This window comes from Ursus americanus, chromosome 14 (genome assembly GCF_024610735.1).
Source record: "Ursus americanus isolate L20-20 chromosome 14, mUrsAme1.1.p, whole genome shotgun sequence".
NCBI classification, from domain to species: Eukaryota; Metazoa; Chordata; class Mammalia; order Carnivora; family Ursidae; genus Ursus; species Ursus americanus.
Window position 1 is genome coordinate 31786045 of NC_142140.1, and position 20317 is coordinate 31806361.

Here is a 20317-nt window from a genome sequence, read left to right on the forward strand (position 1 = left end):
GTTGAGAAATCGTTCTTTTTGAAAGCTGAGTAATATTCCATTGTATAAATGGACCACCACTTCTTAATCCAGTCATCTGTTGAAGGGCATCTCGGCTCAGCATTTATATTTAATTAAAACCTAAAATTTTTCTGAAGGCAGTGGAAAAGCCCTGGCTGGTATGAAGTCCAGGGAGTTGACCCCCTTCAAAGGGAGCCTGACCTTGATCCCAGGCAGAGCCTCGGACCCCTTCTGGAATGGTAGCTAGGAGCAGAGCCAAATCAACGGACCACTTTCCAAGCCTAACCCCAAGGGGCAAGAAGCAGAGAAGAACTCCCCTCCAGAAAACTCCTTTGGGCAAACAGCACTGATGCTCATTTCCAGAGTGTGGCAGAGGGATGAGGGTTATCAACAAGGTGAACGGGCCCTTCCAGGGAGGGCATGACACCAGTCTGGGTTATTAAAGAGACTGGAAGATGAGCAGGCAGTCCCTTGAGGCACCCTTAGAGGCTGGAAGGCCGGTAAGCTTGTTTCCTACCTAGCAGGAGGATGGGCCATGGGTAGCCTTAGCTATTTACTGAGTGAACAACCGGTCACCTTCCCCAGCGGGGGCCTGACGTGTGGCCTCAGTGATCATGCCTCGGGCTGCCCCATACTGGCCTGGTTCAGGTGAGTCAACAGGGCTCCAGAATCCACTAGAAGTCGGGCCAGACATCGTTTTTTTTGTTTTTTTTTTTAAAGATTTTATTTATTTATTTGACAGAGACAGCCAGAGAGAGAGGGAACACAAGCAGGGGGAGTGGGAGAGGAAGAAGCAGGCTCCCAGTGGAGAAGCCTGATGTGGGGCTCGATCCCATAACGCTGGGATCACGCCCTGAGCCGAAAGCAGACGCTTAATGACTGCGCCACCCAGGCACCCCCAGACATCGTTTTTGCAAGTCACCTTCAATCATAAACTGTCTCTGTCTCTCTCTTTTTTTTAATCTTTTTTTTTAAGATTTTTCATTTTTTAATTTTTAAGTCATCTCTACACCCAACGTGGGGTTGGAACCTACAACCCCGAGATGGAGAGTTGCATGCTCCACCCACTGAGCCAGCCAGGTGCCTCTCCCTACTTGTTACTTGTGTGACCGTGGGCAACATACTTCACCTCTCCCTGCCTCAGTTTTCTGGCTGTAAAATGGGCACAGCTTAAAAAATAAAAATAAAATGGGCAGGGCTTGTATGTACCCTTTATGGGTGTGTGAGAACTTGATAAGGTGATGCGTGAACAGACGTGGAAGAGCAGCAGCTGGCCTGACCCACCATATAATCTCCCAGTACTCTCTGCGAACTTCCTTTGGAAGAAGCAACAAGGTAGGTTCCCTGGGATGGGGAATACTCACGGGGTCTCAAATGGAAGGCAGACTTACACGCCTGGGCAGCACCACCCAACTTGTGTTCCTTGCGTCAGTCACTCCTGGTGCTGCGTCTGCACTGGACAAGAAGCCCAGGCGGAGGGCAAACTGAGACTGAGCCATGGCCTGTCCCTCGGCTCCCTCAGGGCCTGCCCAGCAGAGTCCATCCTCCAGGAAGTGGGGTACAGAGTCTGCTTGTGATTCTTGGGGCTTTCCACTGTTGCTTTGGAAGCTTCTGGCAGGCTTTCAGGCAAGGCTGTGCTGAATGACCCTTTTCTTCTTTCCAAGACTGCCATGAAAGGCACGCACCCCATGGCCCAAAGGGCCCGTGCCCCGGGGGTCAGCCAGCTGGCGGTCACTGGCAAGCGCTTCATAATCACAAAGGCAAAAAGTGGGGTGCCAAGGGGGAGCTGTGCGTGTCTGCTTTCAAGTCTTCCTAACACGGTGGGGCCAGAAGTGCAGGCCCAGGGGAGAAGACGACAACCCAGTTTTTGGGTCTGTCCAAAGGACTCTTTCATAGGCTCTGCTCACGACTTCCGGTTGACGCGTTCCCGGGACAGCGGAGGAGGTGGGACCTGCGTCCTGCCGCTGCAGACCCTGCGCGCGGTCCTGGTGGGACGGGAGCACACCCCGCTGCCCGATGAGCCCGGTGTGCGTGCGACGGTGACGTGAGCCTTAGCTGCCCTTCACCCGGGGCCTAACAAGTCCTGCACCTAGTACGGTTTCCAGTTTGGAGGACTTAGCCCAGGCCGGAGGCGTCTTCAGAGACCCTGGGCACCGTCCCTCATCACTCAAACCCACCCAGACCGGCCCGTGTCCCCAGCACCACACTAAGCTCAGAATTCTTGATGAATGTGAAAGATTGGACCAAGCAGTGTGTCTAATATCTACTCTTTTTTCCATGCCAATGATTTTTGCTCTCACCCGTATTATTTCCATCTATTTTTTTCTGGGTTTATTTTTGATTTTTGATGTTTCTTTTCTTTTCTTTTTTTTTTAATATTTTACTTTTAAGGGGCGCCTGGATGGCTCAGTCGGTGAAGCGTCTGCCTTTGGCTCAGGTCACGATCCCAGGGTCCTGTGATTGAGCCCCACATCAGGCTCCCTGCTCAGTGGGGAGCCTGCTTCTCCCTCTCCCTCTGCTGCTCCCCCTGCTTGTGCTCTCTTTCTCTAATAAATAGAATCTTAAAAAAAAAAAAGATTTTATTTTTAAGTGATCTCTACACCCAACGTGGAGCTGGAACTCACAAGGCAGAGATCAAGAGTCGCCTGTTATACCAACTAAGACAGCCAGGTGCCCCTCTTCTTTGTTAATACGTGTACTGAGGCCTCGATCGTTCCCTCTGAACACCGCGTTAGCTGCAGCCCACCCGTCTGAGATACCACATTTTCACATCTTGTTTTTAAGATGTGTCCCACTCTTCTAAATTAAATAAATTTAATATATTTTAATTTTATTTAATATATTTTTATATTATAAAATAATAAATTATATTAAATAAAATTTAATTTTAATTATATTTTAATAAATTAAAATATAAAGTTTAAACTACAACTATAGTTTTAAACTATAAAGTTTATCTCACTTTATTTCCAGAACTACTTGGTTGCAAACTCTCTGTAAAAAGATTTGGAGGACTCGAGCTCTAAGGATTTTTTTTTTTTTTTTTTTAAGTAGGCTCCACACCCAGCATGGAGCCGGGCGCGGGGCTCAAATCCATGACCCCAAGATCAAGACCCGAGCTGAGATCGAGAGTCAGATGCTAAATCAACTGAGTAGCCCAGGTGCCCTGAAACTCTGGGAATTTTAAGGGGTCCTCAGTACAATAGACAAGGGTCAAAAGGAATAGTCTGATGCCTCTTGCCTTTTTTTTTTTTTTTTTAAGATTTTATTTATTTATTCGACGGAGATAGAGACAGCCAGCGAGAGATGGAACACAAGCAGGGGGAGTGGGAGAGGAAGAAGCAGGCTCCCAGCAGAGGAGCCTGATGCGGGGCTCGATCCCATAACACTGGGATCACACCCTGAGCCGAAGGCAGACGCTTAACCGCTGTGCCACCCAGGCGCCCCTTGCCTTTTGTTTCTGATATACCATTTCAGCTGAATAAAAATTACAAACATGACTTCTTAAAAGAAAACTAATAACTCATCCAAACAAGGTCTCCCAACGTCTTAGAAGCCTTACTTGAAAAAATCCCTTTTTAAAGTTAACAGGAAATCTGCCGACGTTGTGCTTAACTAGGAGCTTAGGAACAGAAACCATGTGCGTGTTGCTGATCTAGATTTATTAAGTTTATTTCATGTCATTGTGGTCACTTTTACAGCTGTTTAGACTTATTTTCGATCACATGACTGTTGCCGGAATTCACAGAATTCATTAACAAGCTAGTATTTCACACCCAAGAGTCTTCGGTAGCACAGCAAGATAGAAAAGAGGCCCACGAGGTGCTCGTGTGTGTAATCCGAGTCTGATTATAGAACATTATTGCTTCATTAGTCCTATTTTTAAAAATAATCAATGGTTCCCAGGAAACCCACCCTGCCAGGTGTTCTTCTGACGGTGACCGTTCCGGGCTCCCTCACGACAGGGCTGCCATGCAGGGGTCCATCAGCCCCCCAACCGTGTTCTCCGCTGCTCCGGCAGCTAGGAGGGCCGGCAGACGTGGGACCGTGCCCCTCTTCGCGTGCTAGTATCCTAGCTTGCACCTTGCTCCCTGGTCTTGCAGCTGACGCACTTGCATTCACATAGGGGCCTCTATGCTAAACTTAAACTAGACATAAACAAGAAGGGCTCAGCAGATGGGAGACTTGTGCTCCTAAAACAGCCACTGACCATGCAGGGGAGAACGTCGAAGTAGCAGAAAAACCTCGAGTCTCGGTCTGTGAGGGATGTTTTAAAGAAAATGGCCTCGGTGATTGCGGTCCCAAGGCAGCCGCTTGGTGACATGAACTTGAAGACTTCTGGGTAGATTTCATGGATAGGTTTTCTTAATTTTGTCCCATGGGAGTTTCTATATTGTGAAAAATATCTTGGAGATTGCCTCATGGCCCCAAAGCTCTGTGGATCTGTTGAGACCGGGGACAGGGACTGGCCTCCTCAGGGACGCTGGCGCTCCGACCGCAAGTGGGGCAGGATCCCTGAGAAATGGTGGCCGCGTCCGATTCTGGAGATGGGGGCAGATGCTGTGTGCCAGTGTGGGCTGCGGGTGGGGTCTCAGTCCAGCTTCTTGTTGTTGCCTGTGCTGTGCACAGAAGCTAAGAAGTCGACGATGAGCTTGGCCGTCTTCCTGGGCCTCTCCATCACCACTGAGTGCCCACAGTTTTCCAGAAGTTCCACCTGGCAGTTGGCGATCGACTTGGCCAACATGTCAGCCCCAGACACGTCGAGCACCTGCAGGGCAAGAGAGGACGCTAGGCAGAAAAGACTTGGATACCCGTGCATGCTCAGGGGACCGGATGCCGGCTGAGGCCTGGCAGGGGTGAATTTTAGGACCAAGTCACTTCAGTGTCGGGGCACGTGGCTGGCTGACAGAAGTGACTGCATGCCTTAGTCTGCAATTTGGTGCCAGGACTGTGTGGCTGCCAGCAGTCCTGAAGTGGAAACACACAGTCCCTGCCCAGGAGGAGGAGGTTTTTCAGTCTGGTGGGGAAGCCAGACTGGTCAGCAGATGAGGGCTCTGGGCGGGGAGCATCCTGGGAGCTGAGAATGCACAGGGGAGGAGGATTCGTGCAAGAGGGGGGCAGGTCACAGCAAGGGCAGGGGACGGCAGTTAGCTTGATGCTGAGACAGCACGCGGGGAGCGGGGAGGGCGTGGTGGAGAGATGGGGGGTCAGGCCTCCATCTGAGGGCAGTGGGGAGCAGCAGGGCTGTGTCAGGGACGGACATGATTAGGCCGGACTAGAGAAGGCCAGCTCTGGGAAGGGCACACAGGGAAGACACAGGACGTGAAGGCTAATTATCCCAAACTGGGGGAGGGGGAGTGTCTCTTTGAGAGTCTTTTGGGGGTCCCCAGAGTGGTATGACCGCGGGCCCTGGAGTTTGTGAATAACGGGGAATGCTCTTCCTATATGAAAGGCACCACCCTTTCCAGGGCTGACCTTTCTGAACAATGCACTTAATTTCACTGTCACCTGGGTTACCTTGCTATTTACACCCATCCAACGCTTTCTCCCCAGCACCGTCCAGTAGTGTCATATTTGCATTCAGGCCCTGTTTGTCATTCACTTTCAACTCATCCCACACAAGAGGACCCCTCCCCTCATCCTCAATGCAAAAGCAAGACCCCTAACAGACTCAAGTGCTGTCTGTGTTTGAGCTCCATTCTCATCAACCGAGACCATTAAAACCAAGATTTTCCACCCGGGAAGTGGGGGGGCAGCATGCCTCAGCCAAGGCACGGAGCATGGAGCACAGCAAAACACCCCCGGGGGCCACAAATAGGAGCAGCTAACGGGGAGCTTAGTGAGAGGGGCACCCTGCGAAGGAATCAGACACCCCTGTCTGCCCTGCACTCACAGGGAAGGCTGCCGTGGCAACTGAGCAGAAATAAAGCCCAGCTTCTGTAGAAAAGTCCCCAGAGGAAATGCAGATGGAGTCAATGGGTCAAAGCATGAAAAAATACAAACTCCCAACTGAACGTCTATCCTGCAGAGAGGTCAGAACCCGGAGCTCAAGAATACCCACAGGAGCCTCTAGCTTTGACACTGTTACGCTGGTCAGATCCAGGATTCCCCATGGTCACTCAGATGTATGGGAAACAGCTATATGGACCCTCGTGAGGTATGCACGTCTACGGGGACCACATCAGCTATGTCTTGGGCAAGACCTTCACGTAGATGGTCAAACAATTTTCCTCCATCCCATTTCAGGGCAGGGCCAAGACTAGGGTGAGGGAACTGAGGCCCTTGCCTTGGGCACAAAATTTAAGCAGGCTCCAAAAAACTCAGTAATTAAGATGAAGATTATTTTAATGCAGTATTTAAAAAAAAAATAGACATTAATGCAAAAAGATCCACCGTGAACAAAATATAAAAATCACAAAGACAGGATCTGACCCTACACTCACGTGACCTACCTCACAGTAGTTCGAGCTCTGCCAGGCATTATAATGGCAGGTAGACTAGAAGTTGCGGGAGCTCAGGGATCCTGTCTGTCTTGGTGCCTGCTGTATCCCCAGGGCCTCACACGGCGTCAGGCACATACGAGGTGCTCAATATAAATCTGTTAGCTGACTTAAATGTATAGGCTGTCAGTTGGTGGGTTTGTTCCTTAGTTTGTTTATATACTTTCTAGCTTGCTTCCTCGCTCACTCACTATATACTCTGGGTCTCCTGCATCCCAGGTACTGTGGTGGCAGCATGAAGGGACATAAAGAGTAATAGACCTTATATAATCTCCACAAGGCCCTCCCATTCTGGTGGACTGAACACAGAGGGGAAATACTTGAACTGATATGCAGAAATCCTCTTAGGAAGGACTGCCGGGATCAGTTGTGTGGGCTGTATACTGCCCAAATCCAGCAGGCATGATTCACGTAGACAACAATGGGCATAGCTCCCCTGCAGTTGTACAGCAGAGTGGCTGGGCTACAGGGGCCCAAAGAAGAGGGCGGCTGAATTCAGCCTGGAAGGCGTGGGCCGGTGACACCAAATGCTGACAACAGAGCAGGAAAAGAGCCAGATGCTTGGGAAGCAAAAGGCCATAAAATTAAGGGCCCCTGAAGCCTTTGCTATTTGGATTCTGCGCTGGGGATGGTCCATAGAACACAGAGAAGATCTGATCATATTTTTAGTAGGCCCATGGAATGTTAGGCTCTTTTTTCAGAACAGAATAGGACTTCAGAGTCCTGGAAAAAATTCTGGACCATAGGCAGAGGCCAACTCTCAGAGGCAAAGCACATGAGTAATAACTAACTTATTTTCTTGTCACCGGAGAAAGATCTCCCTCAAGTGTGTTACTTCACATGAGCCTCACATCACCCGGGCAGTAGAAGAGAAACCCAGGATTTGGAGCAGCTGAGTGGCTTGCTCAAGGTCACGGGCTGATACAGGGCAAAGGCAGGGCTGGAACCCAGACTTTCAGAGCCCAAGCCCAGAGAGCTCACTTCTGCATTGTCTCCGCAGGGTAGGGCAATGAGAGCCCCAAATCACCTCTGGGATTTTCAGACTGAAGAAAGGCCTTCATTGTTTTAACTTGATTTCTGATCGAATAACCCCCTGCTGGCCTACTCCGTGTCCTGCTTTTCCACTCAGGTGCACAAAAAGCTCCTTTTAGTCCCTTGGCTGCTGCAGAAGGGAGCAAAGAGCTCTCCCTCCTCTCCATGCCCGCATCGCTGCACTGCACATCCTCGGCTGTACCTGGCTGGTTTGGGAGAGCTGTATACGACACCATCACCAGTCCCTCCCCACACCCACTGGGAGTACCGTCCTGGCTCCTTTTCCCCATGGATCATCTTGGGCCTTATAAGGGCTCCACTTCTCATTGCCTCTTCTTGCTTTTTTTTTTTTTTAATTTAACTAATTTATTTAAAAGAGACAGAGAGCATGAGCAGAGGGAGGAGGCAGAGGGAGAAGCAGACTCCCACTGAGCAGGGAGCCCAATGTGATGTGGGGCTCGATCCCAGGACCCCAAGATCACGACCTGAGCCAAAGGCAGACGCTTAATCGATTGGGCCATGCAGGCACCCCTCCTCTTGCTTTTAAACTTTAGAAGAACTCTGAGTAAGATACCATTTCTAAAGAACAGTTGCAAGCAAAAAAGGAGCTTCTGGGGTATAAATTAGTCTCTCTCTGGAGGGTCTGTTATTGCTTGTGTCGCCCCTCTAAAATCCGTATTTTGAAGTTCTTTTTTTTTTTTTTTTTTTTTTTTTTTAAAGATTTTATTTATTTATTTGACAGAGATAGAGACAGCCAGTGAGAGAGGGAACACAAGCAGGGGGAGTGGGAGAGGAAGAAGCAGGCTCATAGCAGAGGAGCCTGATGTGGGGCTCGATCCCGGAACTCCAGGATCACGCCCTGAGCCGAAGGCAGACGCTTTAACCGCTGTGCCACCCAGGCGCCCCCGTATTTTGAAGTTCTAACCTCCAATACCTTAAAAGGGGACTTTATTTGGAAATAGGGTTGTTGCAAATGTAATTAGTTAAGATGAGGTCACACTGGTGCAGGGTGGGCCCCTCGCCCAATATGCCTGCCTTCCTTACAAAAATTTAAACACAGAAAAAGAAATTCAAACGCAGAGACACACAGGCACAGGGAGAACTCTGTGTGAGATGGCAGTGTGACACATCTATCAGCCAAGGAACACAGAGACTGTCAGCAAACCGCCAGAAGCTGGGGAAGAGGCACGGTACAGGTTCTCCGACAGCCCCCAGGAGGAACCAAATTGCGGACCACTTGATCTTGGACTTTTAACCTCTAGAACTTTAAGATGACCGATTTCTGTTGTTCAGACCACCCAGTTTGCGGTACTTTGCTATGACTGTCCCAGCAAACTAATACAGAGCCATCTAATAAAACCTATTAAAATTTTATTATTTAAAAAATTTTTTTCTAAGTGAGCTCTATACCCAATGTGGGGCTTGAACTCATGACCCCGAGATCAAGAGTGGCATGCTCTACCGACTGAGCCAGCCAGGTGCCCCCAAAACCTATTACAATTTTAAAATGCACCTGCTCTTTGACGCAGTGAGTCCACATTGAAGAATTAACCCTTCGGATATGCTCTCACACACCACAAACACGCATCTATGCTGATGTTCACTGAGGTATTGTTTAATAGCAAAAACCTGGAAATGACCGAAATGACCATCAATAGGGCACTAACGAAAGACACCGCGGCAGAGCCACAAAACGGACTATGATGCGGCTGTTGCAGAGGGTAATGTAAACTGTGGGGCAAGAATCACTCACAGATGGTAAATCTAGGGGCGAATGTTTGGTGAGGAGCAGGATATTTCGAAGCGTCTCCCACAGACTGCCTATCAGTCCCAAGGGGAGACATAATAACCGTACAAAGAAGAAATCAGACAACACCCGACCAGGCAATCAACAGGAACTGAACCTCACCAGGCAGGGGCAGGAGGACACTGTGTGTCCAAGGAGGTGCTATCTTATCACTCAGGAGCTATTCTGGTGGTGATATACCATCGGAGTTTAATCATGAGGAAACGGCAGACAAAGTCAAATTAGGAACATTTCATAAAACGAATGACCTGTACGCTTCCAGTATCTCGACATCATGAATGACAAAGGCAGACTGGGGCAACAGTGCTCAGTAAAGGAGACTACACGGACATGACGTGTAGCATGGGGCCCGGATTAGATCCTGTTTCAGGGAGCCAGGAGGAGGAGGAGCGTTCTATGCAGCCCCTTACCGAAATAACTGATGAATTTGTTTTTTATTTAATTTTTTTAAAGTAGGCTCCATGACCAGCATGGAGCCCAACGTGGGGCCTAAACTCACAGCCTTGAGGTTAAGACCTGAGCTGAGATCAAGAGTCAGACGCTCAACCGACTGAACCACCAGGTGCCCCACCCATGAATTTGGAATATGGGCGGTAGATTAGACAAAAACATCGCGCCAGCATTAAACTTCCTGAATGTGACAACGCACTGTGGTTAAGTGACAGAATATTATTGCTCTCAGTAAATGCACTGGGGGTAAAAGGGCATAATGTAAGCAACCTACTTCAACGGTCCGGAATACAGATAGATAGATGAGAATGTTTAAAAAAGCCAATGCAGCAAATGTTAAAAAATTGGTACTAAATAAAACACGGTACATTTATACCATGGAATGACACTCAGCTACAAAAGGAAAAACTTACTGATATAGGCAATTACATGAAGGAACCTCAAGAACATTATGCATGAGTGAAGAGAGCCAGATACCAAAGACTACCTATTATATGATACCATTTATGTAAAAGTTCAGGAAAAGGTAAAACTGTAAAACAGAAAACAGAAGTGTGGTTGCATGGGGCTGGGACTAACTGTAAATGGGCAGGACTGGAGAGTGACAGAAATGTTCTACAATGGGTTGTGGTGGAGTGCCCGACTAGGTGAATTTGATGGTAGATAGATGATACCTCAATAAAGCAGTTAAAATGGATGGATTTAGGGAAATGTATATAAGAGTACTTCGTACTCATTATTTTTCTACAGGTTTGAAATTATTTCAAAATAAAATATTTAAAATGGGAGAAGATATTTGCAAATGACATACTTGATAAAGGGTTGGTATCCAAAATATAAAAAGAACTGATACAAGTCAACATCCAAAATTAGGGCACCTGCTTGGCTCAGTTGGTTAAGCGTCAGACTCTTTATCTCAGCTCACGGTTGTGAATTCAAGCCCTGCATTGGGCTCCATGCTAGGCATGAAGCTGCTTTAAAAAAAAAAATCCAACTAGGGGCGCCTGGGCGGCTCAGTGGGTGAAGCGTCTGCCTTCGGCTCAGGTCATCATAATCCTGGGGTCCTGGGATCGAGCCCTGCGTTGGGCTCCTTGCTCAACGGGGAACCTGCTTCTCCCTCTCCCCCTGACTGTGCTCTCTCTCTTTATCTCTCTCTCTACGTCAAATAAATAAATAACATCTTTTTAAAAAATCCAATTAAAAAATGGGCAGAAGACATGAATAGACATTCTCCAAAGAAAATACACAGATGGCCAACAGACGCATGAAAAGATGTTCAACATCACTCATCATCAGGGAAACGCAAATCAAAACCACAACAAGATATCACCTCACACCCGTCAGAATGGCTAAAATAAAAAATGCAAGAAATGACAAGTGTTGGGGAGGATGTGGAGAAAGGGTAACCCTCTTACACGGTTGGTGGGAATGCAAACTGGTGCAGCCACTGTGGAAAACAGTTTGGTGTTTCCTCAAACAGTTAAAAATAGAACCACCCTATGATCCAGTGATGGCACCACTGATTATTTACCCAAAGAATGCAAAAACACTAATTCCAAAGGATACATGCACCCCCATAGTTACAGCAGTGTTATTTACAATAGTCAAGATATGGAAGCAGCCCAAGTGTCCACTGATTGATGAATGGATAAAGAAGATGTGGTAGATATACACAATGGAATATTACTCAGCCATAAAAAAGAAAGAAATCTTGCCATTTGCAATGACGTGGATGAAGCTAGACAGTATTATGCTGAATGAAATAAGTCAGTTGGAAAAAGACAAGTACCATATGATTTCATTCATATGTGGAATTTAAGAAACAAAACAAATGAACAAAGGAAAAAAGAGAGCAAACCAAAAAACAGATTCTAAACTATAGAGAACAAGCTGATGGTGACCAGAGGGGAGGTGGGGGGATGGGTGAAATAGGTGATGGGGATTAAGGAGGGCACTTGTGATGAGCACTGGGTATTGGAGGGAAGTGTTGAATCACGGTATTGTTCACCTGAAACTCATATAACACTGCATGTTAACTAACTGGAATTAAAATTTTAAAAAATTTTTGGGGCGCCTGGGTGACTCAGTCAGTTTAGTGTCCAACTCTTGATTTCGGCTCATGTCATGATCTCAAGGTTGTGAGATCGAGTTCCGCATCAGGCTCTGTGCTGGGTGTGGAGCCTGCTTAAGATTCTCTCTTTCTCCCTCGCCCTCTGCCCTTCCCTGTCTCTCTCTAATAAAAAAAAAGGAAGGAAAAAATTTTTTAAATCTTTAAAAGAAAGCAGGATTTAACCACTGGTCATGTCATTTTTGTGTATGAATATAAAAACTTACCCAAACTTATTTTTTTTTTAAGGATTTTATTTATTCATTTGAGAGAGAGAGAGAGAGAGAGAGAGACAGCCAGCGAGAGAGGAAACACAAGCAGGGGGAGTGGGAGAGGAAGAAGCAGACTCCCAGCAGAGGAGGGGAGCCCGATGCGGGGCTCGATCCTAGAACACCGGGATCACGCCCCAAGCCGAAGGCAGACGTTTAACGATTGAGCCACCCAGGCGCCCCTACCCAAACTTATTAATAAAAGTTAGTAAAATAAAAAATATATATAAAAAAATAGAATGAGTAAATTTGCATGGGCTGGTATGAAATGATTTCCAAGATACATAGATTCCTACATATATGAAGTAACGTGAACAGTGTCATTATGCATGTTTGAAAAGCTTACAGAGACAACTTATCTATGCAGATACATGTATGCTTAGAACAGCAGTAAGCAAACAATGGCCCACGGCCTGTTTGTGGGAATAAAGGTTCGCTGGCACTCCGCCACGCCACTAGTTTGCATACTCTCTGTGGATGCTTTTGCGCAACAGCAGAGCTCGGGAGTTGCGACAGAAATAGTAGGACCCACAAAGTCGAAAATATTTGTTATCCGGCGCTTCGCAGAAAACAGGCCGATCCCCGCCTTAGAAAATGAAAGAAACATACGCAAGACAGTAAGAGCTGCCTCAAGGAAATGGGAATTGGGATCTGGGATGGAAAAGAGATCAAATTTTCATTACAACCCTTTTTGAGCTCTTTAAAGTTTTTTTTTTTTTGTTTTTGTTTTTTTTCAATTTTGTTTATTTGAGAGTGAGAGAGAGAGAGACAGAGAAAGTGAGCATGAGCAAGGGGAGAAGCAGAGGGAGAAGCAGACTTCCCGCTGAGCAGGGAGCCCGAGGCGGGGCTGGATCCCAGAACCATGGGATCATGACCTGAGCCAAAGGCAGAAGCTTAAGCGACTGAACCACAGGCGCCCCTCTTCAAAGTTTTCTGTACTATGAGACTACATGGCTTTGATAAACGTAATTTGTAAAAATGATTTAAGATTGCCTTTCATTTTATTGATTTTAATTTTTTTAAGATTTTTAAAACTTTTTTAAGATTTTATTTATTTATTTAAGAGAGACAGAGAGAGAGAGAGCACGAGAGGAGGGTCAGAGGGAGAAGCAGACTCTCTGCGGAGCAGGAAGCCCAATGCGGGACTTGACGCCGGGACTCCGGGATCATGACGTGAGCTGACGGCAGATGCTTAACCCACTGAGCCACCCAGGCCCCCTTAAGATTTTTATTTATTTGTCCGAGAGAGAGAGAGAGAGAGAGAGAGAGAGCGAGCCTGGGGGGTGGGGCAGAGGGAGAGGAAGAAGCAGACTCCCCACTGAGCAGGGAGCCCAAGGTGGGGCTCGATCCCCGGACCCCAGGATCATGACCTGAGCCAAAGGCAGATGCTTCACCGACTGAGCCCCCAGGAGCTCAGTTTCCTTTCATTTTAAAAGATCAACAGCATTGCTCTCAACTCAAGAGAACGATGACCCCTATAAATATCAGCACCTGACCCAGGTGTGTTCCTCCCCCTCCTGGTATCAGAAACCAGCCTGTGAGGCTCACTTGGTAAATGACCTCTTGCTTTTCCTCAGAGGCCGGTGTAACCGGCACAGGAGGCCCCCGGGACATGCTACATACCTGGTCTTGTTTCCCCCAAATGATCTGTGTTGGAACCTTGATCTTGTCCATGTTCTGATGGAGGGAGTATCTTGACTTCTCACTGACGATTTCCAAAAACACTTTTCAGAAAAGGAAAACAAAGTGAGTGCACACTGGGCCGTGCCTGTGGACACCCGAACTCTACAGGGTTCAGGGACAGTCATGGAGTCGGGGCCGCCACCTGTCTTTGGGGGCCCCAGAAAATGATCAAAGTCTCAGAAATGTAAAATATAAAAGCCAGCCCCCCATAACGCTTCACTGGTCACAGGCGCCAAGCTTAAACACGGCTACTTACACTTTCGGTAGAAGTTGTTATGAGGAACACGGACGTCAACAAGGCCTCGCAGGATCTACGGAGAAGTGAACCGCGGTTAGAAGGCGAGAGACAGTTTGTTTCCTCGGCCCCATGGCTCTGGGACAGGGAAGGAAATAAAGTCTGGCAATTTATGGCATTGTCAAGGTTTCAGGGCCCAGGGCTCCAAATTCCCGCCACGGAGTATGCACTGCAACTGGGACTTAGGTCATCTGACGCTTTTTCCTTTGTAAATAGTTAGGAACCCGGGTCATACTGGGAAGCCAAAGCACGTAAAACACCTGACATGGGCTCACAGCACTTTATCTTGAGATATTCTCTGCTCAGCCTAAGACACAATCAAGGCTGGAAATAATATCGAGGAATTGTTTAGTAATATCCAAGTGCAGAACAAGGTCTATTAAAAAAATCAAACGATGGGGGATGATGGGCCTCTTGAACAATAAAGAGACAAACGATTCAAAAAATTCTGGGATGGGTTCCATAGTCCTTTGTTTAGTATTCAGTGTTATCTGTCTTCCTTGTGGAGGGCTGGTGAAGGCTGCCGCCAATGTGGGCAGGCCAGATCTCCCGGACCTGGGATCCTGACCCAGAGACTGGCTGCGGGAAGAAGGATCCCTGAGGTAGGGTACAGCGTTCGCATTAGCACCGGCTCTCCTCTCATCTACCTGGGAATGGTCTGAGCCCCTCAGATGTACTCTGAGGAGTCCTGTGTACTGACTGAAGGGGGAAAATCCAGCCAGAACTGCTCTGAACTAACCCTCTGGAGCATGACTAGAATCTGACCATTCTGGAAGTGAAAGCCTGGAGGGGAGACCAATGGCATCAGCCATTTTGTTTGCTTTACTACGTATCCTGCACCCGCACATCTACACATCCCTGACTCATGTGTTCATATGTCTATCTATGTATCCACCTACCCTGTACCTACCCATCCATCCATCCATCCTCTCTCCCTGCTTCATGCAGACATCCATCCATCCATCCATCCATCCATCCATCCATCCACCCATCCTCCCTCCCTGCTTCATGCAGACATCCATCCATCCATCCATCCATCCTCCCTCCCTGCTTCCTGCATCCATCCATCCATCCATCCATCCATCCATCCATCCATCCATCCTCCCTCCCTGCTTCATGCAGACATCCATCCATCCATCCTCCTTCTCTGCTTCATCCATCCATCCATCCTCCATCCTCCCTCCCTGCTTCATGCAGACATCCATCCATCCATCCATCCACCCATCCTCCCTCCCTGCTTCATGCAGACATCCGTCCATCCATCCTCCCTCCTTGCTTCATGCAGACATCCATCCATCCATCCATCCATCCATCCATCCATCCATCCATCCTCCCTCCCTGCTTCATGCAGGCATCCATCCATCCATCCTCCCTCCCTGCTTCATGCAGACATCCATCCATCCATCCTCCATCCTCCCTCCCCGCTTCATGCAGACATCCATCCATCCATCCATCCATCCATCCATCCATCCATCCATCCATCCATCCTCTCTCCCTGCTTCATGCAGATATCCATCCATCCATCCTCCTTCTCTGCTTCATCCATCCATCCATCCTCCATCCTCCTTCCCTGCTTCATGCAGACATCCATCCATCCACCCATCCATCCATCCATCCATCCATCCTCCATCCCTGCTTCATGCAGACATCCATCCATCCATCCATCCATCCACCCATCCTCCCTCCCTGCTTCATGCAGACATCCATCTATCCATCCTCCATCCTCCCTCCCTGCTTCCTGCATCCATCCATCCATCCATCCATCCATCCATCCATCCATCCATCCATCCTCTCTCCCTGCTTCATGCAGATATCCATCCATCCATCCTCCTTCTCTGCTTCATCCATCCATCCATCCTCCATCCTCCTTCCCTGCTTCATGCAGACATCCATCCATCCATCCATCCATCCATCCATCCATCCATCCTCCATCCCTGCTTCATGCAGACATCCATCCATCCATCCATCCATCCATCCATCCATCCATCCTCCATCCCTGCTTCATGCAGGCATCCATCCATCCACCCACCCACCCTACATCTCTGAATCATACATGTGTATGTCTATTGATGGATCCATCTATCCTGCATCCACCAATCAATCCACTTTCCACCCCTGCATTCTGCAGGCATCCTCCCATCCATCCAACCAAGTATTCAGCTGTTCATCTCTCCTGCATCCCTAAATCACCCACGCACGTACATGCACCAATTCAGGTGTCCATCTACTCTGCATCTACTCACACATCCATTCTCCATCTCTGCATTATCCAGGCATCCTCCCTCCCCCTGACCCACCCAATGATACCGAGGACCTACTTCACTCAAGCACTGTGCTAAAGGCTGGGGACAGAGCAGCCAGTTAAGACAAAATCCTTGATCTTATGAGGTTAGAGTGGAAGACACAGACAAGTAAATGGACAAACATAACATGACACAGAGTGCTCGGGTGCTCCTTGTCTCCTAGGAGGGAAGACATCTAGAGCTGCCACTTACTCTCTCACAGTGTTTTCATATTCCTGACAACTCAAAACATGGAATTTCCTAAAGCACTGTTTGGCCACTCTCTTCTGGGCAGAAAGCATGACCAGGAAAGGACAGTGCAACCTCACAACTAAAAAGAGGATCTTAGGGATAGAATGTACCATAGAATCAGATTCTGGGTGCTTCTACACCCATTAACTGTGTCGTGTTCACGCCTTCTGAAAAGAGCCCATTCCCTCTACTTCTAGGAGGCCCCAGCCCACCGCGAGACAGGGGCCAGTTCCTACACTAGAAAGAGATTAGTTACAGTTATGAAACTTAGCCATGCAGTCTTGTCCCTTGTTCCCACCCCGCCGCCCTAGATTCACAGCTTCATTCGGACCGTGACCTTTATCATCACCCTGGCTGATGGCTCTAACTGCACGGCTCTGGGCCAGACGGCCCTCAGCTCCGCCTGCATGTGCAGCCGTCTGCTTGACATCTGCACTGGAGGCCTCACAGACAACCTGAACACGTCCAAAACGGAGCCCTTAGCTTGTCCCCAAGACCTACCCTCCCTCTCTCCTTCCCCTGCTCAGAAAATGCTGCCTTCATCCAACTCAAGCACCAGAAGTCACCTGTGAGTCCTTGCTGTCCCTCATCCTCCACCTCCAATTTGCCAGGAAGTCCTGCCCACCCTGCCTCCCAAAGCAGCTCGGGTCTCCAGTCTCCACTGCCACCGCCCACATCTACACCACTGCCATCGCCAGGCCACGGGAGCACCCCACCGGTTCTCCACTTCTGTTTGTGCCCCGCACAGTCCCTCTTAGGAGAACTCCAGGCTCCTTCCCATAGCCTGTAGGGTCCTACGTGATCTAGCCCAGTGGTTCTCCAAGTGGCTCCTGGGAGCTCGTGAGGTCAAACTATTTCCCCGTAATGCTAAATGTTACCTGCCTGCTCCACCTTCATGCTCTGTTCCCCAGAGCCTGCTTGTGGAGGGACAGCGTCATCACGCTGAGGGCTACTGGAATGAGAGCCTGTGTGTTCTCGTGTTTTACCTTTTTCTGAGTCTTACTTTCTGATATGGTAAGTATCAATAGAACCTCCACAAACAGAAGCTCTCTGGGGTTCCTAGCAAGTCTTAAGCATGTAAAGCAGTTCTGAAATTAAAAAGAGAAAAGAAAAGAAAGGAAAGGAAAGAAAGGAAAAGAAAAGAACAGAAAAAGAATTCTCTACTGCAGCCCTTGCCTCCCTCTCCTGCTCTCCCTCTAGATAGATGCCAGCCCCCCCGCCTCCTTCCAGTGTCTTGAACTTAACTGTATTTCCCCATCTCTGCCCACACTATTCCTCAGAGAGGCTTATCAAAGTCTCCCCTGCCCCCCTGCTTTCAATCACATACCATCTTCATCTCCTCCATAGCACTCATCACCATGCGTACATATTTGTTTGTTAATTGCCTCCCGTACTGGCCTGTGTCTGCCCAGGTACCCTCTCTGTCTTCTTTCTTCACCACTGGGCCCAAACACCGTGCCTGATCTGTCATGGGCACACGACAGCCATCGAATGGTGACGCAGAGCAGCACAAGAGGGAAGGGGTGCGTGAGGAGGCCAGCGCTGGCCGTCCCAGCCTTTGGAGGAGGGCAGGCATATTGCTGCTGAGAGCACTGTACCTGCTGGGGCACCTTGAAGCGGACGTAGGAGCAGAGCTGGAGCATTTCACTCATCTCTTCTGGGGTGGATGGGATCAAGGGGATCTTCTCCACGGCGGCCGAGTCCTGCAGTTCTTTGAGCCGCTGTACAAATTGATTATCAGTTGAGTACTGCAGGCCTGCGGGATTCAAACCAAAACAGCTTGGCAATCTGTCTACCTTCTTACCAACTTCCATCTTATATAGGAAACGTCCAATATCAGCCCAGAGCTAATATATTTCAGGTGTTTTTTTTAAACAGATTTGTTTTTCACTGGTATTGCCATCCTTGCTCAAAGTCAAAACCCCGCTCTGAGAAACATAGAAAAAGACTCCTTCAGGATGGTTTAGGGACTGGTTACTCAAACTGTGGTCCATGGACCAGCAGCACTGGAAGCCCGCAGAAAATGCAGAATCTCAGCCCCTCCCCTAAGTCTCTTGAATCTGAATCCACACTTGAACAAGTTGCAGGGGAGGCACGTATATGATAGAGTTTAAGAAGCATCAGTCTAGATGGGGCGCCTGGGTGGCTCAGTCATTAAGCATCTGCCTTTGGCTCAGGTCATGATCCCAGCGTTCTAGGATGAAGCCCTGCATTGGGCTCCCTGCTCAGCAGGAAGCCTGCTTCTTCCTCTCCCACTTCCCCTGCTTATGTTCCCTCTCTTGCTGCCTCTCCCTCTGTCAAATAAATAAATGAAATCTTTAAAAAAAAAAAGAAGCATCAGTCTAGAAGACAACATGCCCGAGCCCCTTCACACCATATCCCTGAGAGGAGAGCTGATCAAATACATGATGGGAAGAAAACACAGGACTGGAGTGACTGATGCCTCCTTCCCTTGGCCTGGAGCCACTTAGCAATCTCTGTTTGGGGGTCAATATCTAACCACAGGGAGAGAGAGACCCCTTGTGAACTGTCCCCCAGGTTGGGGCAGTGGCTGCCCTCCACACAGCCCCTCTTCCTCCAGGACAGCATTAGGTGCTTACTGAGACTGAACACCTTTGAGAATGACCATTGTTTCCTATCTCCCTGGAGCAAGACATGAGAGAATTCACACGAGCTGATGTGCACAGGAGGGCAAAACTAATTTTCACTTCCAACACTGAGCCAAGGTCTAGGTGTTTAACTTAGCTGACGAGCTACATTTCACAAAGAAAGGCAGTGACATCAATACTGTGCTGCAGAAATCCACACTTTATAAATTTCCTATGCTCAACAGTTCCTTTAAAGCTAGCAAAAGCACCATGTGGCTTTCATGATGTCATGGGGCAGATTACATGATCTATTTCCTTTTACTTAAAAAATAATCCTAGATTAAATGTCATGGGGTATCCTGGATTGGATCCTAGAACAGAACAAGGACATTAGTGGAAAAGCTAATGAAATCCAGATAAAGCCTAGAGTTCAGTTAATAGTACTATATTGGTGTTGGTTTCTTAGCTGTGACAAATTTACTGTGGTAAGGTGAGCCATTAACAATGGGGGAAGCTGGGTGAAGGGTATATGGGACTCTGTACTATCTTTGCAACATTTCTGTAAATTTAAAATTATTTCAAAGTAAAAAACCTTATCTTTTCATTTCCACACACAAATAATCTTAATTTTATTTATTTTTAATCAGCCAATCAATTAAGTAGGAGCATGAGTGGGGGGGAGGGGCAGGGGAAGAGGGGGAGAGAGAATCTTTAGCAGGCTCCACCATGCTAAGTGCAGAGCCAGCCTCAGGGCTTGATCTCAAGACCCTGAGATCATGACTTGAGCTGAAATCAAGAGGCGGATGCTTAACTGACTGAGCCACCCATTGCCCCCAAATAATCTTAATTTTAAATTTCCAATTGAAACTTAGGTGTGAAACTCTACTCTGAGCAAATGAACATACATTCAAAAAAGCTAGTTAGATTTGACCTCCCATAAGTGATTAAAAATCTAGTAACTTCCTTAGGAGGATTCCCAAACTTTATTACTAAAAGGCCAAATGATTTCAGACATGGTGCTTGGAAAAAGGAGAAAAGAAAACCATTTGGGA

General features: G+C 48.0%; 1 protein-coding gene across 6 annotated transcripts in view; it reads right to left on the reverse strand.

Moving 5' to 3' along the window:
• Positions 1 to 3242: 3242 nt before the first annotated feature.
• ABHD6 (abhydrolase domain containing 6, acylglycerol lipase) overlaps positions 3243 to 20317 on the reverse strand; it is a 76237-nt gene continuing 59162 nt past the window's right edge. For all 6 annotated transcript variants that reach the window (XM_045807454.2, XM_087866916.1, XM_087866918.1 and 3 more), the window contains 4 exons: positions 18276 to 18433; positions 14105 to 14159; positions 13789 to 13889; positions 3243 to 4768 (listed from right to left, as the gene is read on the reverse strand). In XM_045807454.2, the coding sequence (XP_045663410.1) occupies positions 4592 to 4768; positions 13789 to 13889; positions 14105 to 14159; positions 18276 to 18433 (491 nt within the window). In that variant the 3' untranslated portion in view covers positions 3243 to 4591. The remainder of the gene's footprint in view (positions 4769 to 13788; positions 13890 to 14104; positions 14160 to 18275; positions 18434 to 20317) is intronic.